The 19,464-nt window shown below is 38.6% G+C and overlaps 1 protein-coding gene across 3 annotated transcripts in view; it reads right to left on the bottom strand.

Moving 5' to 3' along the window:
- LOC127655955 (zinc finger protein 385D-like) overlaps positions 1-19,464 on the bottom strand; it is a 71,241-nt gene that overhangs the window by 30,581 nt on the left and 21,196 nt on the right. For 2 of the 3 annotated variants that reach the window (XM_052144054.1, XM_052144052.1), the window contains exon 3: positions 1,870-1,977. The exons of the other annotated variant lie outside the window; for it this stretch is intronic. In XM_052144054.1, the coding sequence (XP_052000014.1) occupies positions 1,870-1,977 (108 nt within the window). The remainder of the gene's footprint in view (positions 1-1,869; positions 1,978-19,464) is intronic. 3 annotated transcript variants of the gene reach the window in all.

The following is a 19,464-nucleotide window of genomic DNA, read 5'->3' as shown; positions in this document are numbered from 1 at the left end:
TGTCTAATGTTGATAAGTTGCCAGATTGTATTAAATGCATTATATTCACACAATCCACACACCATTTACAATTTCAACCCATTTGTCACCTCAACCTGGCAACCTAGTATAACCCAGTTGCGCAGTCGCGGAAAGTTTAACCCGAAAGCGAGCCGAATCCGATAGACATGATGGCAGGTGAAGGCGGTGTCCCCGCAAAGAAACTGAAGTACAATTGTAAATTTCAACAATGTTGGACGCAACAATGTACGTGCATCTTACCCAGTCATATAGACAACCTCCACGCTTTTTGTAAGGTATGTCGCATTGATTTTAATGTAGGCCACGGCGGGAAAAATGACATTAGCCAGCACATTAAAACACAGCGGCACCATCGCGCAGAAGAGCAAGTAAGGGCACACAGGCGATCTCATCCTTCATCACGAAAGGACAGACAGAGAGTTACAGAAAATCGCATGAGCATGAATAACAGCACTCTTTGCTCTCTCCTATCCTGCAAAATAAACCACACCGGTTTGGTTTCAAAATACACTCCGTCCAAGAGGGCACTGAGAGCAGCAAAATCTGCCACATACAATTACAACACTTCAAAAAAAAAGTGAGCACAATATTCATGTTTACAAAACATACTGTACTTATGTTTACAAAAGAGAGACAGTAATTGATGCTCAAGGAATGAACTGTAAATAAATGTGTTAAATTAGTTTGTACCACAGTGTTATGTGTTTGTACCAGTGTTAAAAACTGTGATGTTTTGTTGTAATAAAATGACAAATAAAAAAATTAAGAAATATTAATAAATTAAGTTATGTTTTCATTTATGGGTATTGCAATGTAAATAATACACTTAACACGTGCAGTACACTTAACAGCATGAGCCTACCTCTTACAGCATGAAGAGGTAGGCTCATAACAACCCCCCCCCAAAAAAAATCTCCCGGATTTTGAAAACCAAATGTTGACAGGTATGGCTTAAGTTAACACTGCCGTGACTGGGACGTCCGCAAAAAATAAACTGCATCCATTTTTCCCTGACGTCTGGATCTTTCGGCAGCTTATTCAGAGGTTTTGTTTGACCACAGCCAGGAACAGCACATCTGTGTGGCATCGTAATTTTCCTGTGCACAAGTAGTCTCTGTCAGAGCTCGCTGTCCATCGACTGAACACTTGTGAGGCGCACGGCGATACGAAATGAGCGTAGTTGTCTTGCGCTTAAAGCGTAGTTATCTTGTGCTGGAGGCGGTCATATGCAAACGCTGTTACGTCACTTCTAACCATGAATCCAGAACGAGCTGTATTTTGAGCTTGATTAAATAAATGATTCGTTTAGAATGGGGAGGACGTCTTAAAATATTAAACTTGCAGGACGTTTTAATGATACAAAGACCTCTTATATACCAAAAGATCAAGGCAAATTTGGTTTCTCATGTCATGACCCCTTTAATATTACAGCTCACAATAAGACAGTGACAGCATAAATGGACGCCCTAATAGAGAGGATACGGGAAATGCTGTTTTTAAATAATCCTATTTGGATTAAATAGCTCTGATGAAATCGTGCCACACTGGTGGAAGTTCTCCTTTTAAAGTCAGAATTCACTGAAGATCTTCCCTTCCACTGCAGACCCTCAAATGTCATTCTCCATTTGGCATGTATGAAATTGTGTTCATTTACAATATGCACAACAACCAATGTTGTTTGGGATCAAACCCAGAGTGGCAAAGAAACACGCCATTTTTTGAATCTGTACACAAATGCAAATGAGATTTGAGAGTTTTGGTGGAGGGCAGGTTTTTCCAGGGAATAATGACTTACATTATGGGCTGTTCTTCACACAAATCTATCGTAATTCTTCAGAGGACACTCACTTGTGAGTTAAACCTCAGATGGCACATACTGCATGCGACAGCTCTCCTTTTAGAAGCAATAGGAACGCCGAACGTATGATGTAAAACGGCTTTCTGGACAGGATCCATCTGAAAGAGAGACAGAACAGATTTTATTAGAGCATTTACCACCGCAGCATGCCGTATGCCAACATCGTTACCCGCCTGACACTATGATAAAACACAACCTCCAGAAACACAAAATAAAATGACAATTGCATCATCATTTACTCACACAAACAGTTTTCAAAATCTGTATGACATTCTTCCATGGAACACAAAAGGAGATGTTAGACAGAATATTAGCCTCACTATTCAGCCTTTCATTGTATTGAAAAAAGATGCAATAAAAGTGAATGGTGACTGAGACTAACACACTGCCTCAGTAAAGTCAGCAGAAAGTACCTGATGTCAGCCAATCCGGCAAAGTTACACAAGCACAAAATCGGAGTCCTCTTTCTCAACCAGCTGCATATTATGAAGTCATAAATATATATTTTGAAAATCACTTTAAGCACGACAAGTGATATGCAGTTTAGAAACCTAATACGCTTTTATCCATTAGATAAAATCAGACCAATCAGATGTAGCCAACCAGAAGTTATGGTTTGATGTCAATCTTGCTTCGTACCTACCCCTGTCATATTGGTACCACATGTGCATACGTCTCTGAAATGAGCATGGAAAATTCTTGGACAACGTATTTGAAAAAATGTTACATAACATAACTGCAGCATAAATCTAACAGATGGCAAATAAAAGGAGATGACATGTAAAAACAGAAGGATCGTGCAATTTGTTGAGAATAACCAGCCACTGTAAAAATAATTGTATTAATCAGTATTTCTCAGTTTTATTTCTCAGCTAAACATCCTTAAAACAAAATACATTTGAAGCATAAAAACAAGCTTCAGATAAGACTTGTTTTCAGAGAACATATTTTGTATAAAAAAAAAATGTATTTATTTATTTTTCACCCCATTGATAATTTTTTTTTTCCTTCTTTTTAAATAATAGGTTAAATGCTTAAAACAGTGCAAGATCAATCAAATTAGCTTCTCATGTAAATGTAACTCACCATCATGCCATCCCAGATGTGCATGACTTTCTTTCTTCTGCTGAACGCAAATGAAGATATTTAGAGGAATACCTCAGCTCTGTAGGTCCTTACAATGCAAGTGAATGATGGCCAGAATTTTAAAGGTCCAAAAAGCACATAAAGGCAGCATAAAAGTATGACTCCAGTGGTGTAATCCATGTCTTCAGTATCAAATATGATAAGTGTGGGAGAGAAACAGGTCAATATTTAGGTCCTTTTTACTATATATCTCCACTTTCACTTTCAAATTCGTCTTTTTTTTTTTTTTTTTTTTGGCAAAAATAGGTCGTTTTCTCCCTGTGGTGAACTAAAACATTTTTTTTACAGCTTTTCTCCTCCAAAGCTGAGTTTCAGCACCACTGTAACAAAGACTTTAGTTCGGGCAATGGAGCAGTCAGGAGACAATGAAGCAAGTCCAAGGTCAGTTTTTTATTCACGATTTTTTCCTCTGCTAGAAACGACGGTAACCGTCATTATAAATAAACATTAATATAATAAAGACCTGCACACTCTGGCTGCGGTGCTCTCTGGTTTCTCCCCTCTGATGCTGTGGCGTGACTCTTAAGTCTCCCTCTACCATCACTATAACAAGAGACAGGTGTTACAGTAAAGATCATTGTGAACCAGGTGACGAGCCTCTCTCCCGCAGACCAACACATGACCACACCCCCATGCCTCAATCCCCTATAACTATTATATCTCTTCTGAAGACATGGATTTAACCACTGGAATCTTATTGATTACTTTTATGCTGCCTTTTATGTGCTTTTTGAACCTTAATATATTGGCTTTCAACATCATTTAGGTTTATATTTCCTAAAAAAAATTATTAGGAAAGTCAAAAATTTCTGAGGATGTTTATGAAATTTGATTGATCTGTCATTGAATAAACCATCTTGTTTTAAGTATGTTTAGATATTGTTACTGGAAAGCAAGAGAAAAAAACACAAATTAAGAATATGCTTTTTGCAGTGGAATCAGCAGCTGTGTTTTACTATAAATCTCCACTTTCACTTTCAAATTCTTCTTTTCTTTGGGCAAAAATAAGTAGTTTTCTCCCCTATATCTATCATATCACTCCTGAAGACATGGATTAAACCACTGGAGTCTTATGGATTACTTTTATGCTGCCTTTATATGCTTTTTGAATCAGCAGCAGCTGATAACGTGCAAACAATGCAGAAAATGAGCACTAAAGAGACAGAAAGAAAATGAAAGAGAAACCATCTGTGTTTTGTGATGACCTCACTTTTTTAAACACATTTGTGGTGGGCTCGTTTAGCAAACCCTGTTTCTCATTGACAATAACAGATGACATCAGGGATGGAAAGATAAACACTGTGCCGGGACCGATTAACCTCAGGGAGCCACACTGGTTTCAATCTACTATGAAGTTCAACTGAAGCATCTTAGAAGGTTCAAAAACCCAAATTTAAAATTTTGGGTAAACTATTCCTTTAAAGGTGAAGTGGGTCTGAGCCCAAACTGCAAAAATGATTATTTTCAAACAAGTTTCCCAAAAACTACCACCGTCTTCCATTGGTCAAATTGATAGTCCCACCACAAACTCACGCCATTGGCCAACGGATCAGGATCCTCAAAAAAATTAATCGGCACAGAGCAACAGTGTTTAAACTGTTCTGCAGAATTTAACTTTAGATTTATGATCATTATTTATTACATATTATAAATAATGCTAATTCATTCAAATATACTCTGCACCCTAACCTTCCGGTCTCAAATCAGGAACCAGTTACGAATTACTTTGTTAACATATGTTCTCCAAACTACAACGTAAGACTCTATGTTTGTTTGTTTGTTTGTTTGTTTGTTTGTTAGTTTGTAGACAGGTTATGTAACATAGTCAGTTACATCATCGTTTGGCTCTCAAGTCAGTGGAAACACAAAAAAAGAATTATTATAAAATTAATATGTTCACGTTTCTATTGATAAAGTAAAGTCTCTCTTTGGCGTAAGCCCTGCCTAGCGGTCCGAAGAAGTTGTACTCGGAACCGTCATATCCTGCCGGAGATAGGAGGCAGGGGCGAGGAGCCTACCCCCGTGCAGGACGGGACTCAACAGGTGGTGTTGGGGGTGGAGGAGGTTGCCATGTTAGCACACTGAAACAGCAATGTGATAGATTGTGAGCAGACTTATAAAGCAACGGCTTACATGTGATTGGCTGGGAATTACCCAGCTAATGGTGCGATGATGTACAGCTGCAAGTCTTCCCGCTACAACTACGCTGCGCTTACATTTCTGTGGACAGGAACGCCGTGTTGATGAGAGAGGTCAACGGAGAATGGCCAGACTGATCCAAGCTGACAGATAGACTACGATAACTTAGAATAACATCAGAATGCACAACACGTCAAACCTTGAGGCGGATGGGCTACAACAGCAGTTTGTTGTTTCTATATTTACCAAAATGTGAGAAAATACTGACAGAAGTTGTTTTCTGGACTAAATGTTAAGATAAGCTATTCTCAGAATATCAGTGAGCATTGTAGCGGGTTCAGAACATAACAAATTAAACAGCTTCGTTTGATTGTTGTTTATGAATGCAGCTATTGGACGGGCCTTCCAAGATAGTTGCCTTGGTGGTAAACAGTTCAGTGAAAGCTAGAAAGAGTTTATTTTGTCCAAAAAAAAAAAAGCAAGAGGGAAAATGTAGACTACATTTTGAAGAGTGAATCCAGCTCCAAAGGCAGCCTTGCTTACTATTAGCTAAAGTGGGATAAATTTGCTCTCAGAAGCAATTCCAGCCCTTATGTTATTCCCAATTACACTCCCACGCGTGAATCACAAACCGTGCATCTATTGATTTTTACAGGCGAAATTTGCAATTCAGATTGAAATGAGGAGGCCAGGTCGGGCCAGGATGATGAACAGTGTGTTCTAGCCCGTGTTGATAAACCCATGTAGCATTAGCCCAATGAGTCGTTCATGGAAGTGTACTAGTGTAAGAGTGGGAGGGTGACTCATCTACCCATGAGACCTAGATAGCACCAAAACAAATCTTGAGGATACAAATTAAATATTGAACTGTTTATCTGACTTAGTGCACACGTAATGATGAGTTATGGCGTGTGCCAGAGGGTTGTAGCGAAAGAGAATTGAAATTAAATGAGATGTATAAATATAAATCAGGCCTTTCAAAGGTGGAACGTTAGAAGGCACAGAATAAAACAGAACAATGTCTAGGGTGAAATTATTCCTGGGATGGTTCATTATCCTTAGCAATCCCAGCAGAAAAGACTAGCTTTAGACCCATGCTGGTTCAGGCTTGTTTGGTGCTGTTTCAGCCATCAAATAAGTGCTGGTCAAACATGCATGGTCATTTATGTGAAGCTTGTTGACTAAGTCTTGCTGGTTAAGCTACTAAAGAAGCCTGCTGGGGAACCCAGCAAATCGGCAGCATATACTTGGTACCATCATCCAAAACACAATCTATACGGGTAAATCCACAATGCTGGACATTTTGGTTTTGCTTTTTACAGTGCCTCCTTGTAGTTCCTAGTAAACGAGACACTTTTCATGAACTTTGTTTAGACACTTACACTCTACAAGGCTCATTGACAAATAAGGATGTCTGAGGTGATAAAAATAGGAGAGATCTTTTAAAAATCTAGTTAAAAACACGCGCATCAAAATCATTATAATGTAATCTTTGTGTCAATGTTGATTTCATTCATTTTTTAAATTAATGTTTTCTTCAAAAATGTTTTGCTTTACTACAGAAAAAATGATGGCTTTAAAACATTTACTGAAATTAACAAATCAAAACATTCTCGTTGAAAATTAGCACCCCCTAGAGGTAATGGGATAGAAATATTCATATCAAAATAAAAGTCCTTCACACAGCACCTAAATGGACAAGTCATATATCAAATGAAAGCTCTTACATTCAGATTTTCAAAAGAAAGACAAATGAAAATATGAACATATTTTTTTATCTGTGCTTATCTTAGAAAGTTCTCTAAAAAATGACCCATTGTTTACTTGTCTGTGAACATTCAATGTTATATTGTAGATGTCCAGATCAAAATATGCCATCCAGAAGGAAAAACATGCAAAACAAATCATAAAAAAATATGTTTTTGGCTATTGATGATAAAATGGTATATAGCATCGCAAAGATGAGGATCTCAGTTTTCTAATAACACCTAGATTGAGCTTGTAGTCCACTCAGAGGCCGAGATATTCAATGAATCAATGAGGGTGGTGCTTGAACTGAAAATTAGACTGAATGTCAATGGACGAGCACGTCTGTGAAGGCTAAAATGCGTGACAGCGCCACCTACATTTCAGATCTGTATATTGTTATGGAATGTGATAGAGAAAAAATATTTTTTTGTAATGCTTTCTGCCACCTAGTGGAATAAAATGAGACTTTTCAAAGTGCGGTAGAGTGAAGAGAACCAGAATTACATTTTTACAAATTTAGGACAACAAAAAACAAAAGTTTTTTTTTTCTAAAAAAACATTTCTAGGTTTATCATAAGATTATAAATACATACAATTTCATTTATGAAATTTTTGCAATTAGTCCACAGTATGTGTGAATGGTGGGCTTTTAAATTTTAGTGCGAAAACTTGCGGGCGGCAGCCTGAAATGCACCAGAGTTTAAGGGGTTAAAATGCTTTCTTTACACCTTGAATACACGCAAGTGTACACAACTTAATAATTTATTTTAAAAAAGTCTTCAAACATATTTTTACATGTATTGTTTTTTTATTTATTTTTTTACACATATACATTTTTGAATGTCAAGAAGTTTTCTTAGGGTTACTCCATTTGACCTTAACAAAATAAAATACTAAATGACCAAATATCTGATATTTTTTTAACTTCATACAGTCATAAGGGACTATCTGCATGTTGGTTTCACCATTTGAATATTTTTATATATATATATATATATATATATATATATATATATATATATATATATATATATATATATATATATATAATAAAAGATTATTCTGCACTTTCAAAAGCTTTTATTGAGACTATTTACTTACTATTGACTGTTTTATTTATTTGTATACTTTTTTTATATCTATATTTCGAGCAGTTACACCACTTCTTACACCACTTCATCTTTAAAGTCATTTTTATCATTTTTCTAGGGCTTAAACTCATGTTCATCATAATAAATGTGCATTCAAGAAACTGTTTTGTGTGAATTGCATTTTTAATGAATAACATAATACTGGAGTGGTGGTGACGTAGTGGTCTAAAGCACAGAACTGGTCATCAGAAGGTTGCTGGTTCAATCCCCACAGCCACCACCATTGTGTCCTTGAGTAAGGCACTTAACTCCAGGTTGCTCCGGGGGGATTGTCCCTGTAATATCTGTGTTCACAACAGAATACATGTCCCTAATGTGAAAGAGGACAAGATGTGGTTGCAGGAAAAACAACAGCTCTGCAGAATAAACTGCATCATATCTTAAACTGAAAAAAACATTTACAGCATACAGAGAGAAGAGGCTGATGGGTAAAGTGATCATTGCAAGAAGGCTCTATTGTGATACTTTTCTTCCACCTCTTCTTGAAACAAAAAACAATGTTCTGAATAGAGCTGATGACACACACACACACACACACACACACCAAACCCTTTCATTACACAATAATCATGCGTTTTACCTCTCTTTCTGTGCCTCTGCCTGTATTGCTGTGATACAGGAGGTGCTGATAAACTCTGCTGACTCGTATTGATGAAGCTACTCTGAAACTGGAGCTTGCCAAGCTACCAGCCACTACAATTTAAAATAGCTAAACTGTCAAGCTTAGGGATGGGAATTGTAAGGGATAAGGGGTGCTTTCAAGCATCACTATTGCGATTGGGGATTAAGGGTTTTTCAAAACCCCTAATCCTAAGTATTAAACTTTTAGCACATAACTAAGTACACGAGGGTCCGCTTACACCAAATGCAAACCAAACATGTTGATGTTCTTTTTAAATTGACACGGCATCTAAAAAAACGTTGACTTAGGGATTTGGTTGCATTTTTGCATCCATCTGTGCTGTTTTAAAAAAATATATTTGTGTATATATAAATGTGCTAGACTGACGTATTTGATCATTGTGGCAGTCAAATATGTCCATCTAGCGATGTTTGCATAGATACAATTTGTTTTTTAAAACAGCACAGGATGCAAAAAACACGTCCACATACACATAAACTGCATCTTAAAAACACTGCACTTATGCACCAGATACTGCAAAAACAGCAAGATGTGGTATAACGGTCAAAGAACAAAAGTTTGCATAGAAAACCAATGGAAAAACAGCACAGATGGACATAAGAACGGTCTCGCTAGGGGCTGAGATTTTGCCAAGTAAGATATGCTCCTGGATCAACATAGTCCTAACCCTATATCCCTAACCCCAACTATAACCTACCTTTCAAATTAAATGGAAATGATGGGTTGATGGCTAGCCCTAAGCCTAACATTAACCCTAAACTCTTAAATCTGATTACTCTAAACCTAACTTGGACAAATCACATTAACTCATATATTTAGATATCAGAATACTTGGGAGTGGGCTCTTTCACTTGTAATTTGAAGTGATTTTCGCCATTTTTAATGAGTTTTTCCTTTGGTCTGTTATTGTGGTCCAATCTAATTCATATTTCTCCATTCATATTGATGTCTTGGTCAGTGGTTAGTCACTTTATATGTCGATCAAACAATCTCTTCATGTTTAAATGGGCAGTTCTTGGCGAGAATAAGCTGCAAAGTGGACTTTGTGGTGATGCATGGCATGTAGAATTGCTACTTTATTGAATTACAGCTAATTTATACTTACTAGGAAAACAGCTTTCTTTTAGTAAGACACGAATTCACACATATCACGAGCACAACGGCTGATTATGACTTTATAAACACTTGTTTTTTGATCTATTACTCACACACTGCTATGTAATGATATTGAAACACATTTACTCTAATACATCATTTAAAAAAATGAACGCTTGTATTACAGACTCACCTACATTTACAAACTTATTCAAGAGTGATTAACTTCTGCAGTAGCTCACCTGATAGAGTGTTTGGACTTTGAAGACCGCGACATTTCACTGGGAAAAAACAGCAAAACGTGTAATAAGGCACATTATTTCAATTTGCAAAAAAGTTGCTACGGTCATGTAATGTTAATGAGACCATGCAGGATGTTTTTGTTCTGCTAAGGTGTTCATTTGGTGATATTTCTCCTGTTCGTACACATCCCTGGAATGAATGACTGAGGAGAACACAGCTAGCCAAATAGAGTTAATGATGGGTTAAATCTAGGGCTATCAGTCGAATAATTTTAATCAAATTAATTACAAGATATAAATTGCAATTAATCATACATGTATACATGTTTAATAAATAACAGTAATTCAATATACTGTATAATGATTAAATAATTATAAATAGTCATATTTAAATTATTATAAATATAATATATAATATAAATCTAATAATTTAGATAATTAAAATGCATTACATTATTGTGGCAGAGGAATTAAGCATTGATAAGACAACACAAAAATGGCTTTGGAAGGCAATATATGGTTTATTTTCATATTATTGAACGTAAGCCTACAGTCAACAGCAATCCATTTTGCAATTGCATTCTTCAATCTGTCCGAGGTTTATTATAAGGTCTTATTTAATGATGCATCTACAGAATGTACACATGCACCAGATTGGTTGCATCACATCATAAGCAGCATTGTTAGGTCGCACTGTCAAGTTAAACATATTTTGAAACATAGAAAAACAAGTCTCGAGAGCTCTGCATTTTGACTTGCGCTCTATCCAACTGTGTTTGAAAGCAAGAACGCATTCTCATCATGTGCTGATGCTAGTGTCAAGAAAGTGTGGTTGGTTATTGACTAGAAAATATGGCTGGTTAGTGTCAAGAAAGTGTGGTTGGTTAGTATCAAGAAAGTGTGGTTGGTTATTGACTAGAAAATATGGCTGGTTAGTGTCAAGAAAGTGTGGTTGGATAGTGTCAAGAAAGTGTGGTTGGTTAGAATCAAGAAAATGTGGTTGGTTAGTATCAAGAAAGTGTGGTTGGTTAGTGTCAAGAAAGTGTGGTTGGATAGTGTCAAGAAAGTGTGGTTGGTTAGTGTCAAGAAAGTGTGGTTGGTTAGTGTCAAGAAAGTGTGGTTGGTTATTGACTAGAAAATATGGCTGGTTAGTGTCAAGAAAGTGTGGTTGGATAGTGTCAAGAAAGTGTGGTTGGATAGTGTCAAGAAAATGTGGTTGGTTAGTATCAAGAAAGTGTGGTTGGTTAGTGTCAAGAAAGTGTGGTTGGTTAGTATCAAGAAAGTGTGGTTAGTTAGTGTCAAGAAAGTGTGGTTGGTTATTGACTAGAAAATATGGCTGGTTAGTGTCAAGAAAGTGTGGTTGGATAGTGTCAAGAAAGTGTGGTTGGTTAGTATCAAGAAAATGTGGTTGGTTAGTATCAAGAAAGTGTGGTTGGTTAGTGTCAAGAAAGTGTGGTTGGATAGTGTCAAGAAAGTGTGGTTGTTAGTGTCAAGAAAGTGTGGTTGGTTAGTGTCAAGAAAGTGTGGTTGGTTAGTGTCAAGAAAGTGTGGTTGGTTAGTATCAAGAAAGTGTGGTTGGTTAGTGTCAAGAAAGTGTGGTTGGTTAGTGTCAAGAAAGTGTGGTTAGATAGTGTCAAGAAAATGTGGTTGGTTAGTGTCAAGAAAATGTGGTTGGTTAGTGTCAAGAAAGTGTGGTTGGATAGTGTCAAGAAAATGTGGTTGGTTAGTGTCAAGAAAGTGTGGTTGGTTAGTGTCATGAAAGTGTGGTTGGTTAGTGTCAAGAAAATGTGGTTGGTTAGTGTCAAGAAAGTGTGGTTGGTTAGTGTCAAGAAAGTGTGGTTGGATAGTGTCAAGAAAGTGTGGTTGGTTAGTGTCAAGGAAGTGTGGTTGGTTAGTGTCAAGAAAGTGTGGTTGGTTAGTATCACGAAAGTGTGGTTGGTTAGTGTCAAGAAAGTGTGGTTGGATAGTGTCAAGACAATGTGGTTGGTTAGTGTCAAGAAAATGTGGTTGGTTAGTGTCAAGAAAGTGTGGTTGGATAGTGTCAAGAAAATGTGGTTGGTTAGTGTCAAGAAAATATGGTTGGTTAGTGTCATGAAAGTGTGGTTGGTTAGTGTCAAGAAAGTGTGGTTGGTTAGTGTCATGAAAGTGTGGTTGGTCAGTGTCAAGAAAGTGTGGTTAGATAGTGTCAAGAAAATGTGGTTGGTTAGTGTCAAGAAAATGTGGTTGGTTAGTGTCAAGAAAGTGTGGTTGGATAGTGTCAAGAAAATGTGGTTGGTTAGTGTCATGAAAGTGTGGTTGGTTAGTGTCATGAAAGTGTGGTTGGTTAGTGTCAAGAAAGTGTGGTTGGTTAGTGTCAAGAAAGTGTGGTTAGATAGTGTCAAGAAAATGTGGTTGGTTAGTGTCAACAAAATGTGGTTGGTTAGTGTCAAGAAAGTGTGGTTGGTTAGTGTCAAGAAAGTGTGGTTGGTTAGTGTCAAGAAAATGTGGTTGGTTAGTGTCAAGAAAGTGTGGTTGGATAGTGTCAGTGTCAAGAAAGTGTGGTTAGATAGTGTCAAGAAAATGTGGTTGGTTAGTGTCAAGAAAGTGTGGTTGGTTAGTGTCTAGAAAGTGTGGTTAGATAGTGTCAAGAAAATGTGGTTGGTTAGTATCAAGAAAATGTGGTTGGTTAGTGTCAAGAAAATGTGGTTGGTTAGTGTCAAGAAAGTGTGGTTGGATAGTGTCAGTGTCAAGAAAGTGTGGTTAGATAGTGTCAAGAAAATGTGATTGGTTAGTGTCAAGAAAGTGTGGTTGGTTAGTATCAAGAAAATGTGGTTGGTTAGTGTCAAGAAAGTGTGGTTGGTTAGTGTCAAGAAAGTGTGGTTAGATAGTGTCAAGAAAGTGTGGTTAGATAGTGTCAAGAAAATGTGATTGGTTAGTGTCAAGAAAATGTGGTTGGTTAGTGTCATGAAAGTGTGGTTGGATAGTGTCAAGACAATATGGTTGGTTAGTGTCAAGAAAGTGTGGTTGGTCAGTGTCAAGAATGTGTGGTTGGTTAGTGTCAAGAAAGTGTGGTTAGATAGTGTCAAGAAAATGTGGTTGGTTAGTGTCAAGAAAGTGTGGTTGGTTAGTGTCAAGAAAGTGTGGTTGGTTAGTGTCAAGAAAGTGTGGTTGGTTAGTGTCAAGAAAGTGTGGTTAGATAGTGTCAAGAAAGTGTGGTTAGATAGTGTCAAGAAAATGTGATTGGTTAGTGTCAAGAAAATGTGGTTGGTTAGTGTCATGAAAGTGTGGTTGGATAGTGTCAAGACAATATGGTTGGTTAGTGTCAAGAAAGTGTGGTTGGTCAGTGTCAAGAATGTGTGGTTGGTTAGTGTCAAGAAAGTGTGGTTAGATAGTGTCAAGAAAATGTGGTTGGTTAGTGTCAAGAAAGTGTGGTTGGTTAGTGTCAAGAAAGTGTGGTTGGTTAGTGTCAAGAAAGTGTGGTTGGTTAGTGTCAAGAAAGTGTGGTTAGATAGTGTCAAGAAAATGTGGTTGGTTAGTATCAAGAAAATGTGGTTGTTAGTGTCAAGAAAGTGTGGTTGGTTAGTGTCAAGAAAGTGTGGTTAGATAGTGTCAAGAAAATGTGATTGGTTAGTGTCAAGAAAATGTGGTTGGTTAGTGTCATGAAAGTGTGGTTGCATAGTGTCAAGAAAATATGGTTGGTTAGTGTCAAGAAAGTGTGGTTGGTTAGTATCAAGAAAGTGTGGTTGGTTAGTATCAAGAAAGTGTGGTTGGTTAGTGTTATGAAAGTGTGGTTGGTTAGTGTCAAGAAAATATGGTTGGTCAGTGTCAAGAAAGTGTGGTTGGTTCCTCAGTTAAAGAAATGATCTAACAGCTATGTGTTAAAGCAGTTCAATAACCTCCACAGGTGGATGAGGGTCTATTTTCAGAATATCTAGCCTGGAGTCAAGCTTCCTGCAGCTGTTTATGTGTGTTATGAAAAGCTCTTGCCCACTCATCTCTCCATTCTATCTCGATTCTCTTCTGCGAGTGGGGTTTTCACTGAACTTATGAACTATAATCACAGATTCTGCAAAAGGGCCTCCTACACAGGTCTCAACACACCAACAACAATAGAGCTGTTTAGATTTAGAAAACATTTTAGGAGACAAAAGGCTGCATCGAACATTTAAAAGTTCATCGATGCCTTCAGACTCTCTAAACAACTTTTTAAATAGTTTGAAACTGGCTGTACCAACTATGGCTGGGCTCCATCATCCATGATTCCAATCATTGAAACTGACAGATTGAACTGATTCACAGAAACTAATCAAGCTTACCAACTGTAATGCTGTTTTTTTTATTCAACTAAAATGTAAATAAGAGTCACTTTTAAAATGTCTAATCTGTTTTACTGCTTTCATACTCATACCAGGCAAGGAGGGATTGCAAAACTACTGTGATGACACGATCTTTGGGAAACTTAATAGCCAAATAAAAGCACATAAAATCATCACAATATTCACAATGTTGCCTTATATCATACTGGCAGAAAAGTCATTGCAAATATATCATGAATATTATGCAATATATAGCTCAGCCCTGATGCAAACTGGCTGTATCTTGCAACTACTTGGAATTCTATTCAAAGTGAAGGATCGTTCACGTTCACTCAAGTGTTCCTCATGGAAAGGGGTTGTGAATTCCATAATGAGATCCATGAATGAGGTACATTCATCTTCTGATGGCTATTTGTCCTTGCATGTGAACACGATTGATCATGTCATTAAAAGAGAGATCAGTGAATAAGATCACACAGAGATTTATGCAGTCTTTCGTCCTCTGTGGTCAGTGAGTTAGGACTGGTGCTACCGTCACAACAAGGTAAAAGCCACTTACTAGAAACTGGACCTTCACTCTCTCTGTCCCGCTGTGGTGTATGGAGTTTCTAAAGTCCATCCGATCTGCTGAAATCACTACAACTTTAGGAAAGGAGATTTAGGAAAAATTAAAATGTACTCACTTTTTTCACAGATGTAGTCACTATAAACTGTTGCCGTATGGCAAAAAAAAATAAAAAATCTCTACTCTGGTTTACCCTTAAATTCAGTATTGCGTAACTTCTAATATTATTGCTTCCTGTGTGATAAACAGCTTGTGTTTTTCCTCATTTGTAATAACTCATATTCGACAGAAGCGTTTGCTAAATAATTAAAGGTAGCTGTAAATGCAATGCTAAACATGCATCACAAATGCTCTAAATTTTCTCTCCTTTTAATGCTTTCCTTTTATCCCGTCCACTTGATTTGTACAACAATTATAGTACATGACGTTTCTAAGACATTAAATTAGGCTGGAGAATGAATTACATTTCCCAAGCTACTGTAAAAGAACATTTAATGAAAGTATAATTCTTCGATTCCGCTTCCAGTGTAAAGCACAGAGTGGGGCAAAAATCTAAATTCAACTATGGGCTCCTTTTTAATGCATGAGCATGAATTTAACAGAAAAGGCAGAAAGGAAGGAAGGAATTTACTGAATTATAATTGAAAGGCATTCAACACAGTCACACAACAGAGGAATTCCTTTGGTCTAAAACAAGTTTTGCAACAAAATAAATAATTACCTAATTTATTTTGATTTATTATGCCCATTCATTCCCTGATATGTAGACAGTATTGGTTAGATTACTTCTGAAATGTAATCTGGAACTGTTTACAAATTACACTACTAGAATAGTAACATAATCTTTAGCATTACACTTATTAGGCAATCTAAACTGATTACTTTTGATAACTAAAGACAGATAGTTGTAAGCCCAAGGCGGAGCAGGCGGACAAACAGGTGACTGGGGAGGAGCAGGCTTATGGTCCAATACCCAGGAAGGTGTCTCCTGGAAGGGAGCAGGGTCCGGAGGTTTGGGAGGTGGCTCCAGGAAGGGTATGGGGTCTGGAGGTTTGGGAGGTGGCTCCAGGAAGGGTACGGGGTCTGGAGGTTTGGGAGGTGGCTCCAGGAAGGGTATGGGGTCTGGAGGTTTGGGAGGTGGCTCCAGGAATGTAACTGGCTGAGGATCAGGACAGCAGAATGGAACTGGGAGGGGTTAAGGGGGGAGGAGCCACAGAGGGTAGAGCCACGGGTGGTGAAGACCCAGGGGGTGGAGTCACAGTTGGTTCACAGTGTTGAGTCTCAGGAGGTGGACCAGGGACTTGAAACTCAGGAGGAGGAGCTGGAGGCGGAGTGGGGAGAGCCGCAGTTGGAGCAGGGATTGGAGTCTCAGAAAGTGGAATTGGAGGTGGAGCAGGCAGAGCCGCAGGGATTTGAGTCTCAGGAGGAGGAGCCAGAGGTGGAGCGGGTTGAGCCGCATGTACAGCAGGGATTTGAGTATCAGGAGGAGCTGGAGGAAGAGTGGTTGGAATTGTTGGAGGATCAGGGATTTGAGACTCAGGAGGTGGAGCTGGAGGCAGAGCGGGCAGAACCGTAGGAGTTTTAGGGAATTTAGTCTCTAGAGGTGGAGCAACAGGGGTTGGAGCAGTAGGTGGCTCAGGAGAAAGCACTGCAGGAAGCAGAGTGGGAGGAGCCGCAGCAGACTCAGGGAATTGAGTCTCTGGAGACGGAGCCGCAGTGGTTGGAGCAGTAGGAGGCTCAGGAGACATTGGAGGAGGAGTATCAGAAGAGGCGGATGGAGTCTTGGGAGAAAGAGCGGGCAGAACCACTGGAGGAAAAGTTTCAGAAGAGATGGACAGAGCTGCTGGAAGAGGAATCTCAGGAGAAGCGGACAGAACCGCTGGAGGAGGAGTCTCTGGAAGACTGGGTGGTGTCATGGAAGACTCAGAGGCACTGTGGTCAGGGGCACTGGCAGCAACTTGGAAACAACCTCTGTGGTTGTAAACACGGGCAGTGTCAGGGGAACGACCTCCATGGCATTGGGCACTAGCAGTGACGGGGAAACAACCTCCATAGTCGTGAACACAGGCAATGAGGCAGTAACGGCCTCCATGGCTGTGTGCACTGGCAGTGACGGGGAAATTACCTCCGTGGTCGTGAACACTGACAGTGACTGGGGAACGACCTCTGTGGTCGTGAGTACAGGCAGTGACTGGGGAATGGCCTTCATGTCCGTTGACACTGGCAGTGACAGGGGCTGACCTCCGTGGCCATGAGCACTGGCAGCGACTGGGGAGGCCCTTCTTCTCCTCTTCCGGACTGCTGTGAGCACTGCTGTGGGAGGCTCGGAATGCGTAGCCATGGGAGGCTTGATGAAGGAGATCTCCAGGACCACTGTGGCTGGGGAGAAAATGGTCTCCTTTGAAGGGAGCTTGGAGACCACCGGAACCAGAGTAGCCCCCCAAAAATTCCTCTAGGGCTGGAGCAGGCATGAAAGCTGGTTCTGGGATGGGTGAGGCGTGCAACGCCAGCTCTGGGATGGACGAGGCTTCATGAATTAGCTTGTTGAACTTGGCAGGTGTGGGCATTGGCTCGTTGATCGTGGCAGGCATAATGGTATACTCCACAGCATGAGTGTAGTCCTCCTCCATCACTCTACTGCATGAGCGTAGGCTGACCCACTTAAACAAAGACAAGTCAATATATTGTTGGCGGTCCCATACAATTCTTCCAGATGGCATTAGAGAATTAACTGGTTCTTCCAACCCAGCCTGAAAACAGTGCTTAAGTGCTACACCGTTAAAATTCACTTTTTACAGCAGAGCACAAAAGTCCATAACATATTCTTCAATTGTACAATCTCCCTGGTTGAGGCAAAGTAGTTCCCCTGCTGGGTTCATCTTTGGGTCTAGTCTTCTGTCACACATGAACATGGAGAGGGATGCAGTTTGAACCCAAATGCAGAGTTAAATGAAGAATCACCGACAAATATATATATATATATATATATATATATATATATATATATATATATATATATATATATATATATATATATATATATATATATATATATACATACATACACAAACTATAACTAGGAACTAGGAAGATGATAGGTACAAGTATAAATAAAACAATGAGACAAATATAAATGCTAATATAGACGAGAATAGTCTAATAGTCTATTCAGGGTCTAGTCTATAGTCTAGACCCTGAATGATGAAATACAAGGGATGTACAGACATGTGAAATGACAACACAATGAACAGCTGGGAACACTGAATGGAAACAAGTGAATGTGATGATGACAGTGCCTGCTTAGAATTGTACTGTGGGGATAAACTACAACATAAATGTCCATGAAAATGTCAAACTAATAGTCTGTGAACACGAAGGGATGGTGACATGAAGGGGTGACAGCTATGATGTTTAAATACTACACAATTTAAATAAAACATAAAAACGACCCTCTTTTTCATATTATGGTAATTAGAATTGGAGCGTAAAATCTGCGTAACTGTCATGAAAATAAAGACACGATAGTAAAAAATCTTGATGGCTCTAAAAACAGGCTTCATTTTCTAAAAGCAAAATTTTATAATAGTTATTATTATTATTTATTTTATTTTTGTATTTTTTTTATTTGAGAGTAAAACAGGACCAGTACACATTCTAAACAGGTTTCACTATAGAATCACCCTATTGTTTCTGGAACTACCTAATATATGTTTATGACAACATTCAGGTAGAATTAACAATTCAGTTCTTAGTGATGCAAAACCATCGTAAAGAGTCGGAAAACTTTAGTTGACCCTTAAGGAACGAGAGCTCTGGTTGTATATCATGTATAAGTGCATGTAAAACAGCGGAGGGATGTGAACAGGGGTGACTACATTACATCAGCATGTGTTAACTCCTTTGCAAAGGCAAGCATGGCCTCAGGCTATTCTTTTAAATAGAGCTCTTGAAACTCACGCTGAACTCATAATAATCAGTGCAAAGCTTGTGTTTGAAGACTCAAGTAAGGTTCTCTGGAGAGTGTAAATAGCGGGTGTGCCTTTCATTACTAATTTCTCCTTGTGAAGTGTAACAGGAGTAGAGTTTGCTTGACAGCACAGATGTCTTCACCCTTCAAATATTGTGCCAACATGATGTCGATATTCACTATTAAATCCCAAGATTGATCTTTTACTCTATACGTAACCCTCCACTACAGTGAGAGAAAATCGCTCTCATTAACAACCAAATTTTTCGCCATGTGACTAAAATGTTTATATTTGGCAACTGGCTGGTAAATGTTTAGATTTCACTCACTAGTTGACTAGAATAGTGGTGGAGTATTCAGCAGCGAGATCGTTTCACAGCGTATTGAGAGTAAAAGTTGTTCCGTATAATGTGTATCCAAAGACGAGATCAACATGACCCATTTGTCATTGAATAATGTCTCTTTTAATACCCGTTCTGTTTTCTACAGTCAGTTGCTGATCAAATACAATTTAATTCTAATCACGCGTAGGACAGATGAGATAAAGCTGATTGAGTCTCTCTCATTAACATGCGCTAATTTCCAGATGCTCT

Source organism: Xyrauchen texanus, chromosome 15 (genome assembly GCF_025860055.1).
Source record: "Xyrauchen texanus isolate HMW12.3.18 chromosome 15, RBS_HiC_50CHRs, whole genome shotgun sequence".
In the NCBI taxonomy this organism is placed as follows: Eukaryota; Metazoa; Chordata; class Actinopteri; order Cypriniformes; family Catostomidae; genus Xyrauchen; species Xyrauchen texanus.
Note: the sequence above shows the minus strand (reverse complement) of the source record. Positions and strands in the feature narration are given on the sequence as shown.